General features: G+C 43.1%; 3 protein-coding genes across 4 annotated transcripts; 2 read left to right on the forward strand and 1 right to left on the reverse strand.

Annotated features, from left to right (window-relative positions):
• LOC8060007 (PHD finger protein MALE MEIOCYTE DEATH 1) lies at positions 4,911–8,176 on the forward strand. Of its 2 annotated transcripts, none has more exons than XM_021456941.1 (3): positions 4,911–5,401; positions 6,020–6,266; positions 6,431–8,176. In XM_021456941.1, exons 1-3 carry the CDS (start codon positions 4,951–4,953, stop codon positions 7,836–7,838), a joined length of 2,106 nt encoding a protein of 701 aa, XP_021312616.1. In that variant the 5' UTR covers positions 4,911–4,950; the 3' UTR covers positions 7,839–8,176. The 2 variants fall into 2 exon arrangements, with proteins under 2 accessions (XP_021312616.1, XP_002463991.1); XM_002463946.2 differs by having other exon boundaries at positions 4,912–5,401; positions 6,443–8,176.
• On the forward strand, positions 9,482–20,983 carry LOC8062271 (vam6/Vps39-like protein). Its single transcript, XM_002463947.2, has 13 exons — positions 9,482–10,157; positions 11,093–11,304; positions 11,723–11,854; positions 11,944–12,087; positions 12,678–12,790; positions 13,755–14,175; positions 15,244–15,573; positions 16,130–16,351; positions 16,521–16,763; positions 16,861–17,295; positions 19,207–19,305; positions 19,736–19,952; positions 20,599–20,983. Exons 1-12 carry the CDS (start codon positions 9,713–9,715, stop codon positions 19,934–19,936), a joined length of 2,997 nt encoding a protein of 998 aa, XP_002463992.1. The 5' UTR covers positions 9,482–9,712; the 3' UTR covers positions 19,937–19,952; positions 20,599–20,983.
• LOC8062902 lies at positions 21,895–23,658 on the reverse strand. Its single transcript, XM_021451832.1, has one exon. It carries the CDS (start codon positions 23,349–23,351, stop codon positions 22,131–22,133), a length of 1,221 nt encoding a protein of 406 aa, XP_021307507.1. The 5' UTR covers positions 23,352–23,658; the 3' UTR covers positions 21,895–22,130.

A 23,867-nucleotide genomic window follows, 5' to 3' on the forward strand; every position in this document is an offset into this window, starting at 1 on the left:
CTCACTGGACGTAGGGCATTCCAGGCCCGAACCAGTATAAACCCTCTGTGTCTCACTTGCATCACCATCCAGGCTTGGATAGTCACGCAAACTTAAACTCGTTTGTGTCTAGACCGCGAGTCCAGACGCCGACACACCTTTATAAAATCACATCATATTTTGTCCATTTTTACTCACCGTTTACCAAAGATTGTGATTTTTTTTTATAAATACCAATTACTTATGTAAAGCATCTAAAAATAGACATACATGTATGTATATATTTATCCCACTTATAAGGTGTCGTCATGTTTGTTCGACGCGCTTAATCAAAGCAGCACTGGTTATATGACACATAGGTATATATGTCAGAAAGTGTGTTGGAGATGTTTGGCATGACGTTCAGCAGGATGATGGCCTGCCAACAAACTTCGACAAGCCATTCTCATCTCAGTAAAGTACACATGCATGGGACACTCATAGCAACGTAGAAACAAATGTAGTTTCTATGTATAATAATTACTTTGTCATCTAAGCATTTTGCTTATTTAGCGAGTGATTTAATGAGGAGAGAAAACGAAATGGTTTCTAAATAAGAAAATATGGTTGTGTATAAATCTAAGGGCTATAGTTTACGGGTGTTACATGGGGTCTCACATCAAGTGTTCGGATGTTTTAATATTAAAACAAATTACAGAAGTTCTCCGCGAGACGAATTTAGAGCATCTCCAACCATTATGCATTTGAAGTTATGCATTTTAGGCAAATTGCAAACCCCCAAATGAAAATGGCAAGGCTAAAATCGGGTGATCTCCAACCGTTATGCAAAATGCCAAGTCCATCATCTTTTTTTCCAGGAAATTTTGTTTCGCGGCACTCCTTCCCGCGCGGCCAATCGATCCCGCGCCAAACAGCCGCACAGTACCGATCGTGAGCTGCGCAGTTCGTCGTTCTCGTTCGCAGTACCGATCTCCCGTTCCGTTAGTTCCCGTTCACCGTACCAGTTCGTCGTCTGTTGGCCATCAGTTCGTCGTCGTACAGGTTCGCCCCTTGGCTCGATCTCCATCAGGTCCTGTTCCCCATCAGTTTCCGGTCACCGCCATCAGTTCGTCGTCAAGGTAGGTCGCCGCCATCAGTCAAGCCGTTGCGTCGTAGATTCGTCCTATCGCGCGCTGCGTCGTCCTATTGTGCGCTGCTTCGTCCAAACGCGCGCGCGAAGCTGGCGAAGGAGGACGCGCGATGCTTCTCCTATCGCGCGAAGTGGTGGCGGCGCGAAGGGAAACCGCGCGAAGGGAAGAAAAAAGCCCGCGAGGTGGAACCGAGAATCCCGTGATCTCTATTTGCATAGCCGGACTCCTTTGGCATATATGCCAAGTTTCCCCCTCCAAATGCATAGCTATGTAAAATGCAAAGTCCAAATGCATAACGATTGGAGGGGTTTTTTTTTTGGAGTTTTATGCATTTTGGTAAATGCCAAGTCTATTTGCATAATGGTTGGAGTTGCTCTTATTAAACCTAATTAATCTATCATTAGCAGCATGTTTACTCTAGTACCACATTATTACATCATGGACTAATTAAACTTAAAAATTTATCTCATAAATTAATCATAATCTGTATAATTAATTATTTTTAGTCTATATTTAATACTCTATGCATGTGCCTAAACATATGATGTGATAGGAGCTGAACTTTAGGGGGAGGAAGTAAACAAGGTTATCTATACACGAGCAAGATATGAGTAGATGTGATAGGTAGATGGGAGAGAAAGAAGACATGTGATTGAACAAAAAAATATATACATACTATCAATTAGGAATATAATTTCTATATATAGTATATATACAAACTAATGACATAGAAATTATTCTTGATTTTTAGTATTGGAACTGCCCTAAGTACTTGTATGCTACTAGGTGGGACAACATGTAAGCATGCATTTTTCTTTCATGGTTACTAATCTTGCTCCTAACACTAAGCATGCATCTTTCTTTCATGGTTACTAATCTTGCTCCTAACACTTTGATCGTGTGCATTATTATATAACATAGTGCTTTGCATGCATGATTGACTGCTTTTACTTGCCCACTACACCTGAGATGACGTTCCTGACATTCCTCGTGCACCCACGCTCCACGAGCCTGACTTCGTGCACCATTGTCATATTCATTATTAAGGGCAGGGGCGGATCCAGCACGAGGGATGTGGGAACTTAAGCCCCCTACCCATTGGAGCTTCATGAAATTCACAAGGGGGTAGGAGAGATGAGAAGAGGAAATGAAAGGAAGAGAAGGAGGAAGAAGGGGGATGAGTAGTTTTTTATGATGGCAGGAAGCTTCTAACAAGTGACGATGATATCATCAGTGCCATCCAAATAATAATTCCTTAGATTCAAGCCACCATGCTGACCCGTATTGTGACGGTCGAGAATGTCATACCGACCAATTCGTAACCGAGCCAGATCTACTATGACCCAAATCCAGTGGACACATATGTTATGTAGCTCAACTAGTAAGGAACGTGGACGTTAATCAGTTAATGTCTTGAGTTGGAATATAAAAAAGATATATTTTCTGATTTTTTAACTACTTTTAGACAAATACTACATCCCCACCTATACAAGCAAATTGTTCATGAAACTCCTAATCAACTTTTTTTCACGAGACTCAGTTATAGACGCAAACACTTATATACATGAGCGCACACTCACTCTTATAAAACATTATCTAAAATTTCTTCTAGATTTGAACCCATAGCTGATGATAGAACTAAAATAAATAACTTTTGTTTTCCACTCACTCGAGCCCATGCTCTTTTTTTATCAATTGCTAATTTTGACCTTTCTTCCTGTTTGATATTATAGTCTTGGTGTATATAGAAATTTTCTTATGGTCTAATTCTAAGTGGTAGTAAATACAAAAGAAATAGCAATATTTGATTGATGAATATATTCTATAAACAATTCACCACCAATGCCGATTGACCATGTGGAGCCGAACCCGGTACTGATACACTATGTATATAAACATATTATTTATATAAGTACATAGCATACAAAATTATCTAAATAATTAAAATATTTTTATAATTTACAGTGAAGAGAGTAGAAAATTCGAAACCATAGCTGTCCTTATATTTTCACCAAGACAAATAATGTCTTCATCGGCTTTCCTTTAAGACTATAATCCAGAACTGGAACGCCTCACACCTTCAAGTCAAACATCCTTGAAGCTCTAGCTGAGCAGTCCATCAAATGCCGGTCTCGTAATTTCTTTTGCAAAGGTTCGATATCCTAATTTTAAGAGTACCAGTACTAAAGTGATCTCGATGCTAGAAATTATATCTAGTTTCTATGTTTTTTAAATGGTACAGACACTACACATATAAATATATTTTCATTGCTGGTTCTTTTAAAACAACTTTTGTCCATATCTCCTTTTTCTAGAGCAAGAGTAATATAGCTGGTTGCTAGCTATATGAAAACTTACAACAAATCTATCAATGTCTATACTCGTGCATGTTTTCATTTAAATACACACAAACTAAAAAAATTATGAGGATATCACATTATCTTCTCTAATTATGTCACATTACCATTTTACTCATGTACTAATTAATGTAGTAGTTAGCTCACCTATGGTCCAATTGTCGTTTCTCATGAAGGTTTTTTTGGTCCGTGTGTATATTCTCTTTTCTCCACCTCGACATTCGCCATGTATAACCTTTTAATATACTTGCTCTTATTATTTACTCGTCGCATCTCTTTGTATCTTGGTTTTTATGTAGATATAGTTTTTTTTATCTTTAATTATATCACATTATCAGTCTGCATACTCAATACTTTAATTAATAATTATAGAAACTATTTAAATCATTTATGACGTGTTTGATTTATGGAATCACCTTATGCTTCACGAGGTGGTGTATCATAAGTTTGAGTATGTTCACTTGGCAGGAAAAGTCATGGCTGGAAGTACTGTTTTCTAATTTATTATTAGAGAAAAACACTAACAGATTCAATATATAAACTTAAGTGAACATGCTCTTTATCTCATATATTTTTTTTTTAAAATAAATCAACTCATTTTATTCTACAAACTATATAAAATTTAAAAAATAAGAAGAAAATAAACCATCTCATTTTTCAATCAAACACATTTGGCCCTTGTTTAGTTCTATTTTTTTGTAAAATGGACACTGTAGCACTTTCATTTGTATTTGATAAATGTTATTCAATAATGGACCAACTAAGCTCAAAAGATTTATCTCGTAAATTATAGATAAATTATATAATTAGTTATTATTTTTTTTATTTAATATTTATGCGTATGCCGCAAAATTTGATGTGATGAATAATTTAATTTTTTTGTAATTTTTTTAGAACTAAACAAAGCCCTGGATGGATTGAGAGAGCTCTGCTTCGACTTGGGCAACTGCATCCGTCCCTCCCAAGTCCCAACTGCCAGCGACAGACAAACCGGTCAGGTACAATGTATCTGAACACTGGGTCCGGAAGCCAATAGAGCCACGTCACCCGAAAAAAATTTGACCTCGCTCCCGCTGCGTCTCGATCGCGGGGCCATTGACGGGCCCTTCCTATCCCCGTCAGCTATCACCTGCCTGTCCTCACAAAAAAACATTTCCCACACGTCGGCGACCACACCACTGTTGTTTAGCCGTTGACCTGCGGGACCCATGACCACAGGCCCGTCCCCAGCCATGTAGGTCCTACATGTCATTGGGGGCATAGCTAAAACGTGGGGCCCTGGCCATCACGGGCGAACGCGTGGAAAGCGACCGTCGTGGGGCCGGCGCATCAGCGGCGCGAGCATTTGGGTCGTGGTCGTGGAGCTCCGCGCGCGGCTGCGGCACCGCTCGCAACGTCACTCGCACGCCACAAATTACGGGAAGGCCCCTGCCGCCGCGAACCAAAACCCCAGCGCCCGTAGCAGGAGACGACCGCTCTGGGCAATGCCGTCCACGCGCGCGCTCCGGCGGTTCGACCCGCGACGGTCGCCGCCGGCACGACAGAGCTCGCAGGCGGCGGCGGCCGCCGCGAAGGAGGAGGAGGAAGCGTGCCCGTGGCTGCTGTCCTCATCCTCCACCTCGTCGTCTTCCTCCTCGGCCTCCGCGCTCTTCAAGCACTCCGCCACCTTGTCGGCGGCTGGGCCGAGGGCCGGATCGGGGACGCGCGTGTACCCGCTGCGGGACTTCCCGGGCGGGGACGCGGCCGCGCTCGGCGGCGCGTTCCGGGACAACGTGCGGTGGCTCCTGAAGCAGTGGAGCTGCGCACCGGGTTCCGGGTCGGCGTGGCGCGCGCTGCTCTCGGACGAGCGTACGGGCGCCTTAGTCCCCATCGTCGCCGTGGAGGAGCTCGCCGCGGCGTCGTCATCGCCGCTCTGCGATCTCTGTCGCTGCGCCGGTGAGTTGGCTTCGCTTCCCTGGGCCTTCATCGCGTATTTGGGCACAGCACGCGCTTCTTTCATTCGTGGGGTTTTGAATGCTTGATGGATGTGCTGATTAGGTTTTAGTCGTGAGTTCTTCCCGATTTTTGCTGATTTGGATGTGCGGATTAGTAGAGCTGTTGTTACAAATGCTCTGTCTCTGTGTGATTTGTGGGCTTTGTGAATTGTGACCGTAGGGAGATTCTTGGGGGATACTTTTCAGTAATAATTACTTGCAATTATCGTTCCTACCTGTTGAGAAATGCGCTGAATGAGTGTTAAACTACTCCTAATTCTGATTACATACAACGTTGGGTGAATAATAGGAATTGCATTTCTGTTCAACATTCTTGCATTTATGACCCGTTATTTTTCTGTGCACATTGCCAGGAATTGACGACTCCATGTTGCTTGTTTCAAATTTTTTTAAATCACTTCCAAAAATACCAGTGCAGTTAATGGTGGCCCCATGCCTCTTAAAGTTTCTTTCTTCTTCTGGAAAAGATGTTGTTTCGTGCATTGATTTACATCCTAGTTCTGTAAATGCCAACTCAGCAATGGTCGAAATAAGTGCATGATCTGGACCGCAATTTCAGGTTGGAGCCACCACTGGGTGTCAAAGCGGAAGTACCATTTCATCATTCCGGCAGTGGTCGACTGGGACCAGCCATTCAGTGCTGATGCGTTGCTTGGGCACACCGATCACCTTCTACATGGTCTGATCCATAGTAATGGCTTTGGTCACCTTGTCACTCTCCATGGTCGTGATGGTGGCTCCACTTTCCTCTCTGGCTGCCAGATCATGGATATATGGGATCAGCTTTGCGCAGCTCTCCGTGTAAGGTAATATTCTCTTTCTTCCCTGTTCAGAAATACTCTTCAGTTAAGTACCTGTTAGCTAGTTGTGCTTTAAGTATACCAGCAAATTCTGAACTTTGGTAACTTTATGAAGGCTGTAAACTCAAGAAAGATAACCCACCTTGTTTCTATCTTCTGAGCTATGGAAGGTTTCTGTGCAGAGCCGTCTCTATTGTGGACTTGACTCAGAAGCACTCTGTGGACCTCCGTCTCCTGCTTGGAGTGGCACAAGGCAAGACATGGTTCACTCGCTGGGGGTACTGCCTCGCCAAGGGTTGTTTCAGCGTGTCTAGGTCCACTTATGCTGCTGCACTTGAAGCCCTTGCTACCCTGCCTGTTGATTGTCTCCGTAGTCGTCATGTCCGTCGTGTGGTCACCATCTACCGCCGCCTATCCAACAAACCTCTGGCTACAGTCCGTGAGTTCCTCCTCTGCCTCCTTGATTGGAAGCACCTTGAGGCCCCGCATTCTCCTCCTCGCGTGAAGACATCCCCACGGCTGATGTTCTTGCAGCCAAAGTCATGTATGGTGAAGAGGCTCAGGCAGCCATGCCAACGCTTTGAGGACGTAGTTGACCTGCTTGAGTGTCGGTGGTCAAAGAAGCGTCTGCTTAGTGCTGCAGAGGTTGTTGTTGAAAAGCTGCGGGAGCATGCCGATGGCACAAGGATAACACGGCAGGCAGTGCGAGATGCTGCCAGGGGTTCCATCGGTGACACTGGTCTCCTGGACTTCGTCATCAAGTCCCTCAGTGACACTGTTGTTGGTAACCACATTGTGCGCCGCGTGCCTGACCCTGAGAATCGTGTGCTTCATTTCAGCCTAGAGGAATATGCTGATCCTGAGCCACAGCCGCAGGCAGATCATGAGCTTGAGCCAGTGGAAATTGATGCAGAGCACAGCCCTCCTGCAGTCCGATGGCCAAACACAGCAGAGGCGGAGCGGGATCTGCGTGCTGTGTGCCGAGCAATGGTGGAGGCACGCAGTGAAGCAGCACAGGCTGTACTGGACTGCAAGCACTGGGTGAAATGGTGGGGCCTTAGGGATGAGTCTGATGACCAGCTAAGGTTCCTTGTCGAGTGGCGACCACAGCCATGGGAGGCTACTGAACTTACAAAGCCAATGCCGCCAGGGGATATCGTGGTAGTACCCCTGCATACATCCATTGGTGAGCTGCTTGTTGAGGCGGAGCATGCTCTGCGGGATACATACTGCTTCTTTGAGGATTTTCAGGCCGAGTCACTGGATGGCATTGCTGGGGATAAATGGGATCCGGTGATGCTTGGTGGAGCAGAGTCTGGTGACACCATCGGTGTGCACGGCCACGGAGCGGACATGGAGACTGGGCTGCGGTGCCAGGGAGGTGCAGATGCGTGGGAGGTGCAGTGTGTTTGTGGTGCACAGGACGACGATGGCGAGCGCATGGTGGCATGCGATGCATGCAATGTCTGGCACCATACACGCTGTGTCGGCATTGCAGATGGTGCTCCGGTGCCACCATTATTTCTCTGCATATCCTGTAGTGGCGCGCTCATGGCCGCTGGACCAATTTCTGGGTGAGACACTAACGGTACCTGAAGTTAAGTGACAATTCTTTTGCACCTTTTTCCGGTTATAAAGCCTGACGGTAGTAGTGTAAAGTGCGTCGCTGTAGTAATACCGAATGTGTAGTAGTCGACTAATCGTAGTAGAGTAGAGGATTAGGCAGTAGAAAGAGAAGCACTATCCGACTGGAAATTTTGTACAGGGACATATTACAGAAGAGATGCGGTAAATAGCTGTCCTGTGATCTGCGCCTTTCAACCGTCTGTGAATCTTGGCAACGAAGTTAAAATTGTTCACTGTGTTATAAGAATCTATTTGTTGCGAGATAAAAAAAAATATTTGTTGCTGTTTGATTTGCCGTTAGTCACTTAGTCTACAGTAGTGTTTTACGACAATAATTTTTGTGGTTGGCTGCCTTCTGTTGTTGGGATGCACTGGTCAGATTGCTGCAATGCTGCACGTCCGGTCCATGCTATCTTAGTTCCGTTATACATTTGTTGCTCCGTGCATCTACTTGCTTCAAGCTTGTTTTGAGAAGCTTTACAGTTTTTTTTTAAGATTACACTGCACACGTATACATGCAAAACTAACCCTATGAGCATATTTGAAAGCTGGGCCAACAAATCATCAACTTCTAAGATGGCTTACATTAACAAGAAAATAAAATGAGAAGTCTAAAATGATTTGATATGGAGTCAAGACAGTTGAAGGCAATTTTATTGCAACAACAAAAATATTACTCTCTCTGTTCCAAAATAAATATATTTCTGACGCCACTAGAGAAATGATATATTTATAAGCTCCGTTCGCTCAGGCTTATGTTGGCTCCTCACCTGCATCATCTGGCTTCTCTGTAATGGATTAATTAAAACTTCTTTCCTGTTAAAGAAACATAGGTCTAACCCGATCGTGAAAAAATGTCTCCATTAGAAGGTGTTGATGCATATTATGCTTGAACTTATTAGCACTACTTTCTAGCCATAGATTTGCGTTTTTCTCTCACAACAAATTAGCATCAGCATTGTTAGCATTTTTTTCAGCTGGCCGAACAGAGTAAATAGAGAATGGTAAAGCCTACTTCGACTAAGTTGTCACTTAGTGCCTATTTGTTTTCCCCTACTAAATTTTAGTCAGCTAAACTTTAGTCATTTAGTAGCTAAACTTCTAAACACAATAAGGCCTTGTTTAGTTTCAATTTTTTTTTGACAAAATGGACGCTGTAACACTTTCGTCTGTATTTGACAAATATTGTCCAATCATAGACTAACTAGATTTAAAAGATTCGTCTCGTAAATTAGATACAAACTGTGTAATTAGTTATTTTTTATCTATATTTAATGCTCTATGCATGTGGCGTAAGATTCGATGTGATGAGAAATCTTAAAAATTTTGTAAATTTTTTTGCGAACTAAACAAGTCCTAACTAAAAGAGGCTAAAATAGTTTAGTCTCACTAGTCATCCAAAAATAGCAAAAGTAATTTTAATATCTAAATTTCTAGTCAAGGAAACCAAATAGGCCCTTAAAGTTTTTTTGAAACATAAATTCTGAATGCTAGATATGGGTATAATTATTTTGGAAGAGGGGAATACTCGTCATCCAGTTCCTTCCCGACGGCCGGACGAGTCTTCTCTGCAGTATGCTGCAGGTGCATAGGGACTAACAGGTGGGCCTGGTGGAGAGGATTTGCTTCCTTCCCGAGTTCCCAAACCGGGACACCGGGTCCGGGTATACGCACGCCTCTCGGCCTCCGCGCAACTCGATCGCTTTCGCGGCGCTCGCCGTCGCCTCGACCTCTGACTCGAAGCGGCCCTCCTCCCTCGCCGGACGACGGCGGCGGCCGTCTAACACAGCCGTGGGGCAACCGGCTTCTTGATCGGGCCGCCGGCCATGGTGCACAGCGCGTACGATGCTGTCGAGCTGGTGGCCGACGTGCCGGGCCAAATCGAGGCCGTCGCCTCCCACGCTGGGAAGCTCCTCGTCGCGGTTTCCGACACCGAAGGTTTCCTCTGGGGCTCCGATTGCTCCCTGCGCATCTACTCCGCTCCTCCCCCCTCCGACGGCGGCGGCGAGATCCGGTGGGACGGGACCTACGCGCTCGAGCGGCAGGAGCCGCGGTTCTGGCGGCGCCCGCCCTTAGCCATGGAGGTCAGCGCCAGCCGCGACCTCCTGATCTCGCTCTCGGAGTGGGTCGCGCTCCACCGCCTCCCCGGGCTCGAGACCGTCGCCGTCGTCTCTAGCAAGACAAAGGGGGCCAACGTCTTTGCCTGGGACGAGCGGCGGGGCTTCCTTGCCGTCGGTCGACAGAAGCGACTCACCATCTTCCGCCTCGACAGTGAGAACTCATTTGCATTGCCTATTTGTTTGTTACTACTATGATTCTAGTTTGTTTTTTTCTCCTCCCATGGGGTTGACCATGCGATCGGTTTAGGTTTGGTAGAATTCGAATTGGGGGATTGGAAGTGGGAATATGTTGGGTTGTGGAGTGCAAATGTCAGATCAATTGTGTTTACTTAAAGAGGTATAAAACTGGCACAGAATCGAGTAGTTGCACACTTTCACTTTTAGTGATGCAACACCGTTAGAATTCAATTAGTGAATTTGTAAGTTTAGAAACTGTATTGAGAGTTTTGAACTTCACGTTGATCGGTCAAATTTTCTCTTCATATGGTAGTATTAAGCAACTCTTTTCATCTCTAGTCAGTCTTCACGTGCCTACATGCGGAGCCCATTAAAACTCTGGTACACTGTTGTTGAAATTCCCTTTTTTAGATTTAGTGGCATTAGTATTATCCATGCTTAGCCTGATCTAGTTCTTCAATAGGTATTGGTTTCCCTGTTCTACCTTTTTAAAACATGTGCATTTCATAATTGTGAGAACAGAATATGTTTCATGGAAATCCATCTCTTTCAGAACTTTTTTTCTGGCAGGCAATGTGTGACTGCATCCGCATTTGTAATTTGAGAAAGCTTTTGATGTGGTAGACTTCATTTTATTGAAACTAATGGTAGGGAAATGGCCTGTACCAAAAAAAAAAAAATCAAGAAGAAAAATCTAGGCATTGTCCCAAGTGCAGGCAGAGAACAATACATATGTTTGGTTACCAACATTTGATGCATCAATATCAGAATATAGGTTGCTTTGTGCCGGTATATCATTGGGTACCTGTTAATGGAATTTACTAAGGTTGTATAGCAAATGTAAGCTGACAAAGAATCAAAGATAAGAGATATTCTAGACTATGACTCTGACATGTCTCTGTTGGTCAGGTGGGCGAGAATTTGTTGAAGTGAAGGAATTTGGAGTGCCAGATATTTTGAAATCAATGGCCTGGTGTGGTGATAACATATGTCTTGGAATCAGGCGGGAATATATGATAATAAATAGCATGACTGGGGCACTAACAGAAGTGTTTTCTTCTGGGAGGATTGCTCCTCCTTTAGTTGTGCCTCTTCCTACTGGGGAACTGATCCTTGGCAAGGTATAATACTTCAATTTTCGTGATGATGTGTCCAATTCCTGTTCCATTTCATAATTCATCTTTTTTGGTTCAAAAGTGACATAATTCTATGCTTTACGAGAAGAGTGGCAGATGTTCTAAAAATGTTCTTATTTCCATTTTCTAGTTTAAGGACAGGGGAATCTTATCTTGTGAAATTCTGAAATGTTTATGTCAGAATTGATGTAAGACCCTTAACTTTCATGTACTAAGATAGCATTGCTACTAGTGAGAATTTCCAATATATCAGTGCAACTATGATACGGAATGGAATAGTTTTATATGGATCTCTTGTGAAGCCATTGAGATTCCCAACACTTAACTAGCTTCTTGAAGAATTCCTGTTTTCTTTCTTATTTAGTTTTAGTTATTTTTTTTATGTTACTTCATGTTTATTTAGGATAACATTGGGGTATTCGTTGATCAAAATGGCAAACTTATTCAAGACGGCAGAATAATTTGGTCAGACACACCAGCTTCTGTCGTTATACATAGACCATTTGCTGTGGCACGCCTGTCACGGCATGTTGAGGTGAGTGATTACTAGCTACCTATCTGTATATTTAGTGGTGAGTATAGTATCATTATAGTAATAAGTTTCATGACTTGATACTATTTCAGATACGCTCTCTTAGGGCTCCCAATGCATTGGTTCAGACAGTTGTGCTCCGTGATGTTCAAAAGCTTGTCCAAACTGACAACTGTATACTTGCTGCGCTATCTAACTCTGTTCATGGTTTGTTGCCCGTTCCTATTGGCGCTCAGGTATCCTAGTCCAGTTTATTAATTATGATGATTGTGTTGGTGCCAGTATTTGAGTTTGTGTTCTGTCTTAATCATTTTGTCCATCCTTTAAGATCAGTTAAACATTGATATACGTTTTAACAGATATAGTACATTGTCCTTTTTATCATGCTTTTGTTTTTTGTTATGGTTTTACCTTTCCTCTCATTTCTTTCGAGAATGTTCATGTTGCAACTCTATTTGTAGGACAATTTTGTTGTATTCACTCCTTCCTTTTCCAATATTAATGAAAAATTTATGAACTATTTACAGCAAAAAAAATTGTAATTAAAATTAAATTAAATTTTGTAACTGTGTATATCAAATATGGGCCAACTGCGACATCTATAAAAACCATAGGAAAGTAGCTACATTTGTACCCCTTTTCTGTTCATAGTCCATCTCAAATTTTAACCAGTAGATTATAGTGTATTGATGCCTTTAATATTTCTAATGAATGCTATTTTATCCGGAAATTCAAGGAAATGTTAAATTATCCATCTTGATTATTTCTGTGACTGTTTGCAGCATTAGTTGTTTAACACGCCCCCTTTTACATATTTGCTCTACAGATAGTGCAATTGACCGCTTCTGGGGAGTTTGAGGAGGCACTAGCATTGTGTAAGCTACTTCCACCTGAGGATTCAAATTTACGAGCTGCAAAGGAAAGCTCAATACACATAAGGTATGTTTGTATTTTTACAGTTAAAAAGAAAGCCTACAATAATACTGATTTGGAATCTAGTGATATAAGATATCTTTGGATTCTACATTAGAAAAGAAAGGCCACAATAATTCTATATTTTACCACTACATAGTACAAGTTACTATGTATCCTCTTCCTCTTTTGTGAAGCTGTTCAGAGCATGATACTCTGCATTTTCCATGAACATTCTACCAGCCAATACTTGGCACTCAATAATGAATCCATATCTTTGTCTATACACTTCTAATAATATTCTTTAAATCCCCAGACATGTATCTTCTCGTTTGACTAGTATAGAACAGTTTTTGTTTTTTGTTTTTGTTTTGTTTTTTTTTGTGGGAGGGGTTCACATGTTTTATGTAATTGGAAATGTTCAATAGAACATAGTAGGGTTGATGTATGTGAAGTAATGCAAGAAATGTAGAAGATAAAAAAAATCTTCTGGAAGAGTTAATGCACTCATGTACACCCAGGTAAGTAAATTTGTGTATTATTAATATGGTTGGTATGCAGCATTAGCAATATATACCATGCTAAATTAGACAGAAGTCCAGTGTAGTTTAATAAAATTGTAGAAATTTGACTAATATATTAAACTGGATGAATTAAATTATAGCTTATGAGAACTGAAAGTTCTTGCCATCCTCAGAAAAATATGGCTGAAACCTGAAGCTTTCTGTCAACATAAATTCTCAATTTTGGTCTGTCATGGCAGTGCATATTCTATAGGTCTTTGCATTTATGTAGACTACCAAATCAAAGTGAACAATTATGAACGGTGGTTGAAAATTAAAATGCTGTCTGTTTCAAAGGGAACTCATTAATCTCAGCTACTAATTCACCAAATCTACTTGAAGCCAACGTCATATTCTTTTGTTATTATGCATTATGAACCTAATTAATTGATATCTTATCCTTTATTCCTTTTAATTTTATGAATTAGATATGGACACTTTTTGTTCGATAGTGGGAGCTATGAGGAGGCAATGGAACAGTTTTCAGATTCACATGTGGACATTACTTATGTGTTATCTCTGTACCCATCTATCGTTCTGCCTCAAACAAATATTATAGGTGAACATGACAAGCTGCTGGACATGCCAGAATTAACAAGGGAATCCTCTGATGTGACAGATGAGATGGAATCATACTCTTTACAGCTTCATGATCCAGATGATAAATCGCCATTGGAGGCAAAGAAAATGAGTCACAATGCTCTAGCTGCCCTTGTGAAGTATTTGCAGAAGAAAAGAAGTGGAATAATTGAGAGAGCGACGGCTGAAGTAACAGAGGAGGTGGTCTCTGGAGCTGTTCACCACAGCTTAAAATTATCTGAGCCATATAAGGCAAAGAAGCTGAGCAAGGTAGCGACTTTTCAAGTTCTGTTTCGGTCTTGCTGCAAGTCTTAACTAGTAGAAATTGGTGACATATGGAATTGCATGGATCAGAAACTAATACACAGGGGCAATAGGCTCTCTAGCTGAGTTGGTTCGGTGGCTTGAGCAGCACTCCAGGTCCTGGGTTTGACTCCCTGTTGGAGCGATTTTTCAGGTTGGGGTTAAAAAACATCCCCTCGTCTATCCCACGACAATGCACATGTCTAAGGCCCTGTCCCTGTTGTGGTCGTTGTTACATGGGCTGTGATGCCGTTGTGTATGGGTGGGGCAGGGGTTCGAGGAGTTTTCTCGACCTGCATGAAGGTCTTCTTCTTAATACAATGCCTGAGGGCTGTCTTACCCCTGCAGGTCGAGTTTTTTTATAATATATACAAAGTAGAACAAACTTAGAACTGATTAGAAATTAATATTACCTGATTTTTAGAGTATAAGTGTATCCCTTCATATTAATTTGAGACTGAGAATGATTCTTGACACTAGAATTAGTGTTTGCTTCAATGCTATTTGTTTATTGACCTTGGTACTGCAGCTTGCTGTTTCTACAACCAAATTCGTTTTAGGATCCCTAAAATTATTTGCTCCTTTTCTTTAACAGAAGTCTGGAAGTTCCATTCCTTGGCCTCTAGATTGGTTTGTTGAACTCTATGGGTGATTCAGTGTCTTATGCAGTTAGGCCAGGGTAAATTTAGAATGGAAGAAAGTAACCATGTCTATGGTTTCGTTTATGTAGGAGTCAAACTGGGATACTCCCAAATATTTTGGACATATGATAACCTGAGCTAGAAACTGGGAAACTTCCAATTATCATGGCCACTTGGTTCATAATGAATTGCATTTCTGGTAAGAAATGGAATATAGCTGTAGATTTTGGTCATGATTCAGGATACTGCATCCAAAATTTTCTGAGACAATGTATACTTGTTACTGTGCATGGTGTCTTTCAATTGTGCAGATGGTTGCAAATTTAAGAATATATCAGTTATTTACAAATGAATTTGATCCATAATAGCCATACTTTATTTGTTTTATTTTCAGAAACGAGCTCAGACACATACAAGCTCTATTGCTAGAGAAATGGCAACTGTACTAGATACTTCTCTGCTTCAAGCTCTTATTCTTACTGGGCAGTCATCAGTGGCAATAGAGTTGTTGAAAGGACTCAATTATTGTGACCTGAAGATATGCGAAGAGTTTTTGAAGGAAAGGAGCGAATATATGGTTTTACTTGAACTCTATAAAAGCAATGAAATGCACCGTGAAGCTCTCCGACTACTCAATCAGTTAGTTGAAGAATCAAAATCTGAAATGGAGAATGCAGATTTTAATAAAAAATTTAACCCTCAAATGATACTTGAATATCTCAGGGTATTATTTCTGTGTCCTTCGCTCACATTTAACTCAAATGATCCTCAAATATCTTATATCCCTTGCTACATGGTGTTCTATTTGTCTGCATGACAACTGTTTCTACAAGCTAGATGGGTTCATGTATATGCATGCTGTTATTTTGATAAGTTAGCATGTCAAATTTGAAGGCACTATTAAAATATTAAATTTCGACCCATGTTTACTAGTTTCTCTGTGCATACTTTTGTGGTTATATCCAACTGCATGATGACTCTTAAATCAGTAGGCTGAGCATTTTGTATACTTGAAAGTTTATTTGGTATGTGGTAGGATTACATATAATTGCTTATTTCAATATACTATCATGTCCTGTTTCACGCTTTTGTTGTTCTCTGACAACTGATTGTCAGTATTAGTAAAACTGGTTGTATAGTGATCTTTTCTATTGTATCTCTTGATATCTTTTTAAAGGTTATCATTTGTATCTTTGCCTTGATATCTTGAAATCATTTTGCTTCCTGCCACATTATTATACCTTTATATGACTGATTTGAGATTTAATTTTCATTTCCAGCCCCTTTGTAGATCTGACCCAATGCTGGTTTTGGAGTCTTCCTTGTACGTCCTTGAGCGCAACCCATCAGAAACTATTCAGCTCTTTTTGTCTGAAAATGTTCCAGCAGATTTGGTAAATTCATATCTGAAGCAGCATGCTCCAAATTTGCAGTCAACGTACTTAGAACTAATGCTCTCAATGAATGATACTGGGATCAACCCTAATCTGCAAAATGAGCTGGTATGTACAGTTTCAATTGTTATTGTGTTAGTATGTTGGAAACTTCATATTTAATCAATTCATTTTATGCTGATCAGATGATTTTGTTTCCTTAACCTGATCATACGAAGTTCACAGTATAATTAGTGCATGGATTAATGTTCTGACATTTGGATCTTCTGATCTGAAGGTGCAACTGTACCTTTCTGAAGTTTTAGACTGGTACAAGATTCTGAAGGAAGAGGGAAACTGGACAGAGAAAACATATTCCCCAACACGGAAGAAGTTAATATCTACATTGGAGAGCAATTCAGGTTACAATACAGACTTACTTCTTAAGCGTCTTCCCCAGGACGCTCTTTTTGAGGAGCGTGCTATATTGTATGGGAAAATAAATCAACACCTCAGAGCGCTCTCTCTCTATGTTCACAAGGTATTGTTGCTTTTGTGTGCCTTGATCCATTGACATTGTTGAGTTCTGGTTAAATATCATTTTTAGGTTACCAAGAATATCTTTTGTACCACTGCAGCTCCAGATGCCAGAGCGAGCAGTTGCATACTGTGACCGTGTTTATGAGGAAAGAGAACAACAACCATCCAAATCAAATATCTATTTTAATCTTCTACAAATTTATCTGAACCCAAGAAAAGCTGAAAAGGAATTTGAGCAGAAAATTGTTCCAGTTGCATCACAATACTCTGGAATCCAAAAGGCTAGTGCTACTAAGATCAAAGGGGGGCGCATAGGTAAGAAGGTCGTTGAGATTGAGGGGGCTGATGACATACGGTTTAGCCCCAGCGGAACAGATAGTGGCCGAAGTGATGGTGATGGAGATGATGTAAGCGATGTAAATGACGGAGGCCCTATAATGTTAAATGAAGCACTGGAACTGTTAAGCCAACGGTGGGACAGAATAAATGGTGCTCAGGCTCTTAGGCTTTTACCAAGAGACACTAAACTCCAGGTATTTTTTTCCCCTGGTATACTATGTGGAAAGATATCTTTTGATCATGCATACTTCTAGAATAAATATGTAAGCATCAGGAACCTTGATCTATATGGCCCTAACCTAAGCAGCATGACCTCACTGATAGGCGGCTGCCGCACCACAGAGGCTGGGATAGGGCACTAACCCTAATTGATTGACATTCTTCTTGTTGATTACCACATAATGGTTGTTAGCTGCTCCTTTTGTAGAGCTACTTGGCATGGCCCTAACAGATGTTACAGATCAAACCTAATTTTATCTCTACCGGTAACAAACCCCTAGTGAATCTGAACTAATCTTATCCTTGCATCACAATTCCATCCATCCTTTGACACTGCTTGTCCTTGCTGGTGGTGGTCACGGTTGAAGCCCAAGTTGGCCCCATGTTGATGACTGGGACGGGCTCTGGAACCCTGTTCCTTTTGATGGTGTTTGCGTTGCCAACGGCAATGAGAGGATGTACGCTGCCCTTACTGAGGAAGGAACAGCGCCTCCATCTCCTGGAAGAGTTAGCAGCTTCTGCCGTACTCAAGGCAGGGACGGTTCTGCTGCTGCTGTTTGTGTTCTGCCCCACTCCCCTAACATCAATGTCCACCGACGGAACCAAGAGAAGTGCCATCCTTGATGGTTGAAGGAGAGGCTGTGCATCAGCTGCACACCCAGCTTCTTTTCCTCCCTACTTCGAAAACAGCTCATTCTCAAGCTATGGTGGTGGCCATGGTGAGAGCCGTCAATGGCCCCAGGCGGTGAGTCTCTGGACCATGACAGAGCCACAGCAATTAGAAAACCCTTCCCACCACAAAGAATGACAGCTGTGTCCACCTGGACATGCAGGACAAGCACACCCCGCTGTAATGGCCTTGTGCAGCATCTGCATAATAGCAGCAAGGGCTGAAACATGCTGCTGCTCTGCCTCTGCTGCACATACCATGCACAATCTGCACACTCACAGGAACCGTTGCCAGTGTTGGTGATGAATACACCCAACGCTGCAATGTTGGAGATCCGTGCCATCTGTGCTTGGTGTCTCGCTCTCGCCAAGAGTCCACACGCTCCTGCCTCTAGCCTCCTGCCACCACCGCCACCTGGCACTCATGGTCCACCCTCTCCCTTGGTATCTTGGCTAAGGCTGGCAGCTGTGCCACCATGTCCTTTATCGCTTTGGCAGCATTGTGGAGATGTCAGCCACATTGGCTGAGAGGTCGATGATTCCTTGAGTTGGGGAACTAATGGAAACAAAACCAGAACAATCTGATACCAGTTGCCACGAACTTGATCTAGATGGCCCTAACCCAAGCAGTGCGACCTTGCCGATAGGCAGCAGGGGACCACAAAGGGAGAGGGATAGAAGGGTACCAACCCTATTAGATTGATAAGCTTCTTGCTTACACCATCATGGTTGCCAGCTGCTCCTCCTATAGAGCTACTAGGGGATGCCCCTAACAGATCAATCCTAATCTTATCTCTACTGTAACAAACCCTTAACAAATCTGAACTAATCTTATCCTTGCTATCCAATCTTCTAATTCGTAGCTAACTAAAGATAATAATCAGCTGGTATCCCTAGACAAGGATTTCTTGTTCTTGCAGCGTGTCTATTATATGATTTTTTTTTCCATTTTGAAGTTTATTAAGGAAGATGCATTGATATAGTACTCTTCTAATTTTTGCATATAGGGCATAAGTCTGTTGTTTGTTAAAATCTGCTGTTATTCGGCTCTTGCAATAGACATAATTATGCCTTTTTTAGAAAAAAGAACACAATTTTGCAGTTTGTGATGCTTATGTTCCATTATTGATTGCTTCAACTGTTTAATTTGGCATTAATCGGAATATCCATTGCTGAGGTTTCTCAAGATTCTAATTATGTGCTATGAACACTTGCAGGATCTTGTATCATTTCTTGAGCCACTATTGCGGAACTCTAGTGAGCATCGGCGCAATTATTTGGTTATCAAAAACTTGATTTTCCGGGCAAACTTGCAGGTTAGCTTGACATTCTGTAGTAGCTTTTTCACTCTTGTTGTCAAAGTATATTCCTAGCTCTACTACTATAGAAGATGCTGGCTTTAGGTTTTGCTGTGCAGATTTGCCCCTTTATGTAATAACCTCCAACTCTAGTATGCATCTCCAAAGTTAAATGGCATGATGATGACGCTAGTCATTTTGTGCACATATAAACAGACTGTGCACATTAAGTTAGATGTGCAAGATTAATGGCTGTATCTTGTCATGTGAACATCTCTTGTCAAGTACCTCTCTCTTATCATATATGCCATATGAAAGTATTATATCTACATGCTTATTTATAGTAGGCTTCTTTTCAACAATGATTTGGTAATTGTTATCATTTATCTACTACATTTGTTGTGTACCGCAATCAATATTCTTATTATATCCTTGACTGATCTGTCAGGTCAAGGAGGATCTGTATAAGCGGTGTCAAGCTGTCGTCAAGATCGATGGAGATAGTATGTGTTCTCTTTGCCATAAGCGTGTTGCAAATAGTGCTTTTGCCATTTATCCAAATGGACAGACTTTGGTGCATTTTGTCTGCTTTAAAGAATCACAGCAAATTAAGGCTGTGAGAGGAGCAAACTCTCTGAAACGAAGATAACATGGCCATGATCCAGGTACACCCTTGAACTTGGACACTGATAAATCAACATTTAATGCTGTGGCTAGCATATTTAACCGTGAGTTGAGAGACTCAGTTTGACACCACTTGAGAGAGGGTGTTTCATCTAAGGCCTTGTTTAGATGCATCCAAAATTCCAAAAGTTTACAAGATTCCCCATCATATAGAATCTTTGGACGCATGCATTGAGCATTAAGTATAGATAAAAAAAATAACTAATTGCACAGTTTTCTTGTAAATCACGAGACGAATCTTTTAAGCCTAGTTAGTCCATGATTGGACAATGTTTGTCAAATACAAACGAAAATGCTACAGTGTATCTAAACAGTTTCCGAGACTGTTATGTTGGAAACTAAGACATGAGACTTTCCACTGAGAATGGCTGTTGCTCTTCTCACCCCCTAACCTATATAACCCCCATGAAAGTCATATTGTAACGCTGCATTGTTGCTATAATTGCTATTTTGATAAATAACTGTTCCTAAACTAGTAGGGCATTTGTTCTAGACCTACATCCATGATCCATCTACGTTTATAATGTTTTGCCCTTAGGATGCGGTTTGTCTATGCACCAAAAAAAATTGTTATGAATGTGGCTGCCTGCTAACAACCTGTTCCAATATGCTTTGCTGAATGTGCAGAGTAGCATGGTGTATTGGTCAAATCGGGTATCCTCATATTTGTTAAACCAGGTTTGGTTGGTGTCAGCTTATGGAATTCCTTCGTTGTCTTCACACTGGATTTGAGTGGACTGCTTAGTTTTAACTGGAGTGCTCTTCACTCTCTTCAGAGATTGAGTTTATATAACCGTGCGTGTGTGCTCGCTCTCTTTGTTTTCTGAGTGTAATGGAAAACAGGGAATCCCCTTGCTTTTGGTTTTCATGTATAGAATGTAAATGATACTGTAAAGTTTCAATCAGCAGATTGATGGTCTTGATTATAGTGTTGTAATGTGTGGTACAATAGGTTTGGGCATTATATTTTTGTTTGCTTACAACCCTCATTAATCATTTCTTATCTGTAAAATTTCTTTTCTGACATCATCAGCAAGACCGTCACAATGAGAGTAATTAGACAACGGTATATTAACCTTAAGGGCCCCTTTGGAACACAAACTGTATAGGAATTATATAGGAACTGTTTATTTTCAAAGTCCTAAAGGTGGCCGAAAACAGTCCCATCAAAACGCCTAAAACAATACCATAAAAAAATCAGGGTTGGTACAATGCAAAGGCTCTGTGATATAGGCTCTTAAAGAGAGAATAATGACATCATGTAGCGCCTGCATAAGGGCCGTAGCTTTGAGTTGGTAAGATGTAGGGGCTGTTTAAGATCTATATTTTTTAGCTAAATGTTTTTAACTTTATGCATTTTGTTTGTGGAAAAATGGTGAAGTTGTGAGAAGGTGTTCGACAAATTCTAGTTTTTTTTAGAGCTGTTTGCTCGGAGGAGCCTGATTTTTCGGTGGGGAGTTTGGAGCTAATAAGATGCAGATGTGGAAGTGAGAGAAAGCTGGAATACATGCTCGCTAGTGACGCTAAACTCGCCGAGCTATGAGGTATTATACGCAGGTCGAGGATAGCGAAGTATGATTTGAGAGAAGTTACGGGGCTGTCTTGAAGGAACAACCAAGCAGTGGAGAGTGTGTGCATAAATAATCATTCTTTTCTTTTGAGGTCAGCTATCTACTATCGTCAGTTGGCTGAAAATTCGGTAATGATATACTAATGTTGATTTATTGTGAGGAAAAAAAATACTATTTTATAATTGAAAATTAGTGTTGATAAATTTAACTAATAGGGCGGCTACGGCCTTATGTTTGTTAGAGCGTCCAGGCGCCTGACCCCGCATCCAAGCGACTGCTGCTTGATTGACTCTCTGTAAGCAAGTATTTAATGTGGGAAAAAAAAAGAGAATTCTTTTAGACATTGACACGATCAATTTTACCATTTATTTTTAGTGTACAAATGCGCATTACAGAAAGATCGTAAAATTTCGACGACGCATATATGCACGACAACACACATGCAAACCGCCTAAAAAGCATACATAAAAAATAAGCAAGTCATCTAATCTAGCCAACAAACAATGCATTCTTGCGCCTCACCGAGGATCGCAACAATCACAGTGGTTTTGTTATCCAGCCTCTTCCTTTGATCAAGAGTTACCGGAATTAATGGCGCCACGAGTTCTTGAGCGGCTTCTCTAGCAATGCCGAGAGGTACATCTCCTTGCTCTCCGGTCCCCTGTCGAGCTTCCTGCCCGTCACCCACCTCAGCTTTCCGAACCCGACGCTCTCCACCACACCCACGTACGCCGCCATCTCCGCCTCCCCGCAGAAGAAGTGGTCCAGCCAGAACAGCCCGCCGGGCCGGAGCACCCGGTACACGTCGAACAGCGCGAACTGCAGCGCGGCCGGCGGGATCCAGCCGCTGAGCACGTGCATGGAGTGCACGATGTCCAGCGTGTTGTCGAAGAAGGGCAGCCGCGCGGCGACGCTGACGTAGAGCGGCACGATCCCGCGCGCGGCCACGAAGGAGCTGAAGGGGCCGTTGAGGTTCACGGTGGTGGCCACCACGGTGACGCCGTGCTCGCGCATGCGCACGGCGAAGGTGCCGGAGCCGCCGCCGATGTCGAGCCCGATGCGGACGGACCCCGGCGGGGACGCCGACGCGAGCACCTCGTCGATGGAGAAGTCGAGCGGGTTCTTCCTCTTCTTGTCCGTGGCGTTGAGCCAACGGTAGCGCTCCCGGCCGCCGGCGATGTCGAAGCAGTCCTTGCAGTCGTCGAAGCGCGGGGAGCGCGCGCGGTCGACGAGGCAGCGGAAGGACTTGCACGTGTAGGCGGACCAGTGCACGGAGCGGTCGGGCGGCGTGGACCAGAGCGCGTCCGGGAACGGCAGCGGTGGCGCCGGGTCCGGCGGCGCGGCGGGTCGGCAGCGTCGGCGCGGCAGGGGCTCGCAGCCGCGGAGGAGGAGCCGCTGCGCGGGGAGCTCGTCGTCGGGGCAGGAGCCGTTGACGGGGTACGACATGAAGGCGGCGAGCAGGTCCGGGAAGGACAGGCACGGGTGGCCCACGGGCGGCCGCAGCTCGGCGGTGCCCCAGTTGGCGTTGCGCCCGTACGGGAGCGCGTGCGGCCCCGCGAACGCGTGGAACTCCAGCGGGAGGTCCGCCAGCTGCTCCGGGACGGTGGTGTTCCTCGGACTTGGAGTAGCCATTTTCGGCGCCGCCGCCGCGGCGGCCGGAGGTGACGTCGCGCAGGAAGAATAGTGAGAGGAGAGGAGGAACGTGGCGAGGTTGGAGCCGAGGAGGACGAGGACGTAAAGGATCGCGCGGCGGAGGGGCGCTCCGGTGCCGGGGTCCACGTACGACGCGGCCAACCTTGTGATGGACATGGAGCCCGATCGAGCTTGCGAGTGCTTGGTCGGAGCGGGAGGAACAAAGGCCCAGGTGGCCGCGCGAAGATAGCGCCTACGAGTACCGAGACCGGAAGTCCCGAACCGGTGGGAGGAGCGGGCGAGTATCGACTACCGAGTGGTGTGTTTTCGACGCGATGTCTCGGATCGTCCCCTGTTTTGCTCGGAGTTGGAGCCCGGCTTGCTGGTTGAGGAAGCAACAGCCAACAGGCGGAGAGGCGCGGGTCGTCGCCTCGTCGGCCACTTCCCACTATGGCCTTGTTTAGTCCCAAAAAATTTTATAAAATTTTTCAAATTTTCTATCACATCAAATTTTACGACACATACATAAAATATTAAATATATATATATATAATAATTAATTGTATAATTTATCTATAATTTACGAGACGAATCTTTTGAACCTAGTTAGTCCATAATTAAATAATATTTGTCAAATACACACCAAAGTGCTACAGCTGTACACACGGTAATTTCTCAGGTCCGGAAATTGCT

The sequence above is a fragment of the Sorghum bicolor genome, chromosome 1, assembly GCF_000003195.3.
Source record: "Sorghum bicolor cultivar BTx623 chromosome 1, Sorghum_bicolor_NCBIv3, whole genome shotgun sequence".
Taxonomy (NCBI): Eukaryota; Viridiplantae; Streptophyta; class Magnoliopsida; order Poales; family Poaceae; genus Sorghum; species Sorghum bicolor.

Bases quoted from the DNA above. Each gene is read 5' to 3' on its own strand.
- LOC8060007 (XM_021456941.1), top strand. From the start codon at position 4,951: ATGCCGTCCACGCGCGCGCTCCGGCGGTTCGACCCGCGACGGTCGCCG. The intron at 5,402-6,019 runs GTGAGTTGGCTT...CCGCAATTTCAG, and splicing joins CGATCTCTGTCGCTGCGCCG to GTTGGAGCCACCACTGGGTG. The intron at 6,267-6,430 runs GTAATATTCTCT...GAGCTATGGAAG, and splicing joins TGCGCAGCTCTCCGTGTAAG to GTTTCTGTGCAGAGCCGTCT.
- LOC8062271 (XM_002463947.2), top strand. From the start codon at position 9,713: ATGGTGCACAGCGCGTACGATGCTGTCGAGCTGGTGGCCGACGTGCCG. The intron at 10,158-11,092 runs GTGAGAACTCAT...TCTGTTGGTCAG, and splicing joins CACCATCTTCCGCCTCGACA to GTGGGCGAGAATTTGTTGAA. The intron at 17,296-19,206 runs GTATTTTTTTCC...GAACACTTGCAG, and splicing joins CAAGAGACACTAAACTCCAG to GATCTTGTATCATTTCTTGA.
- LOC8062902 (XM_021451832.1), bottom strand. From the start codon at position 23,351: ATGTCCATCACAAGGTTGGCCGCGTCGTACGTGGACCCCGGCACCGGA.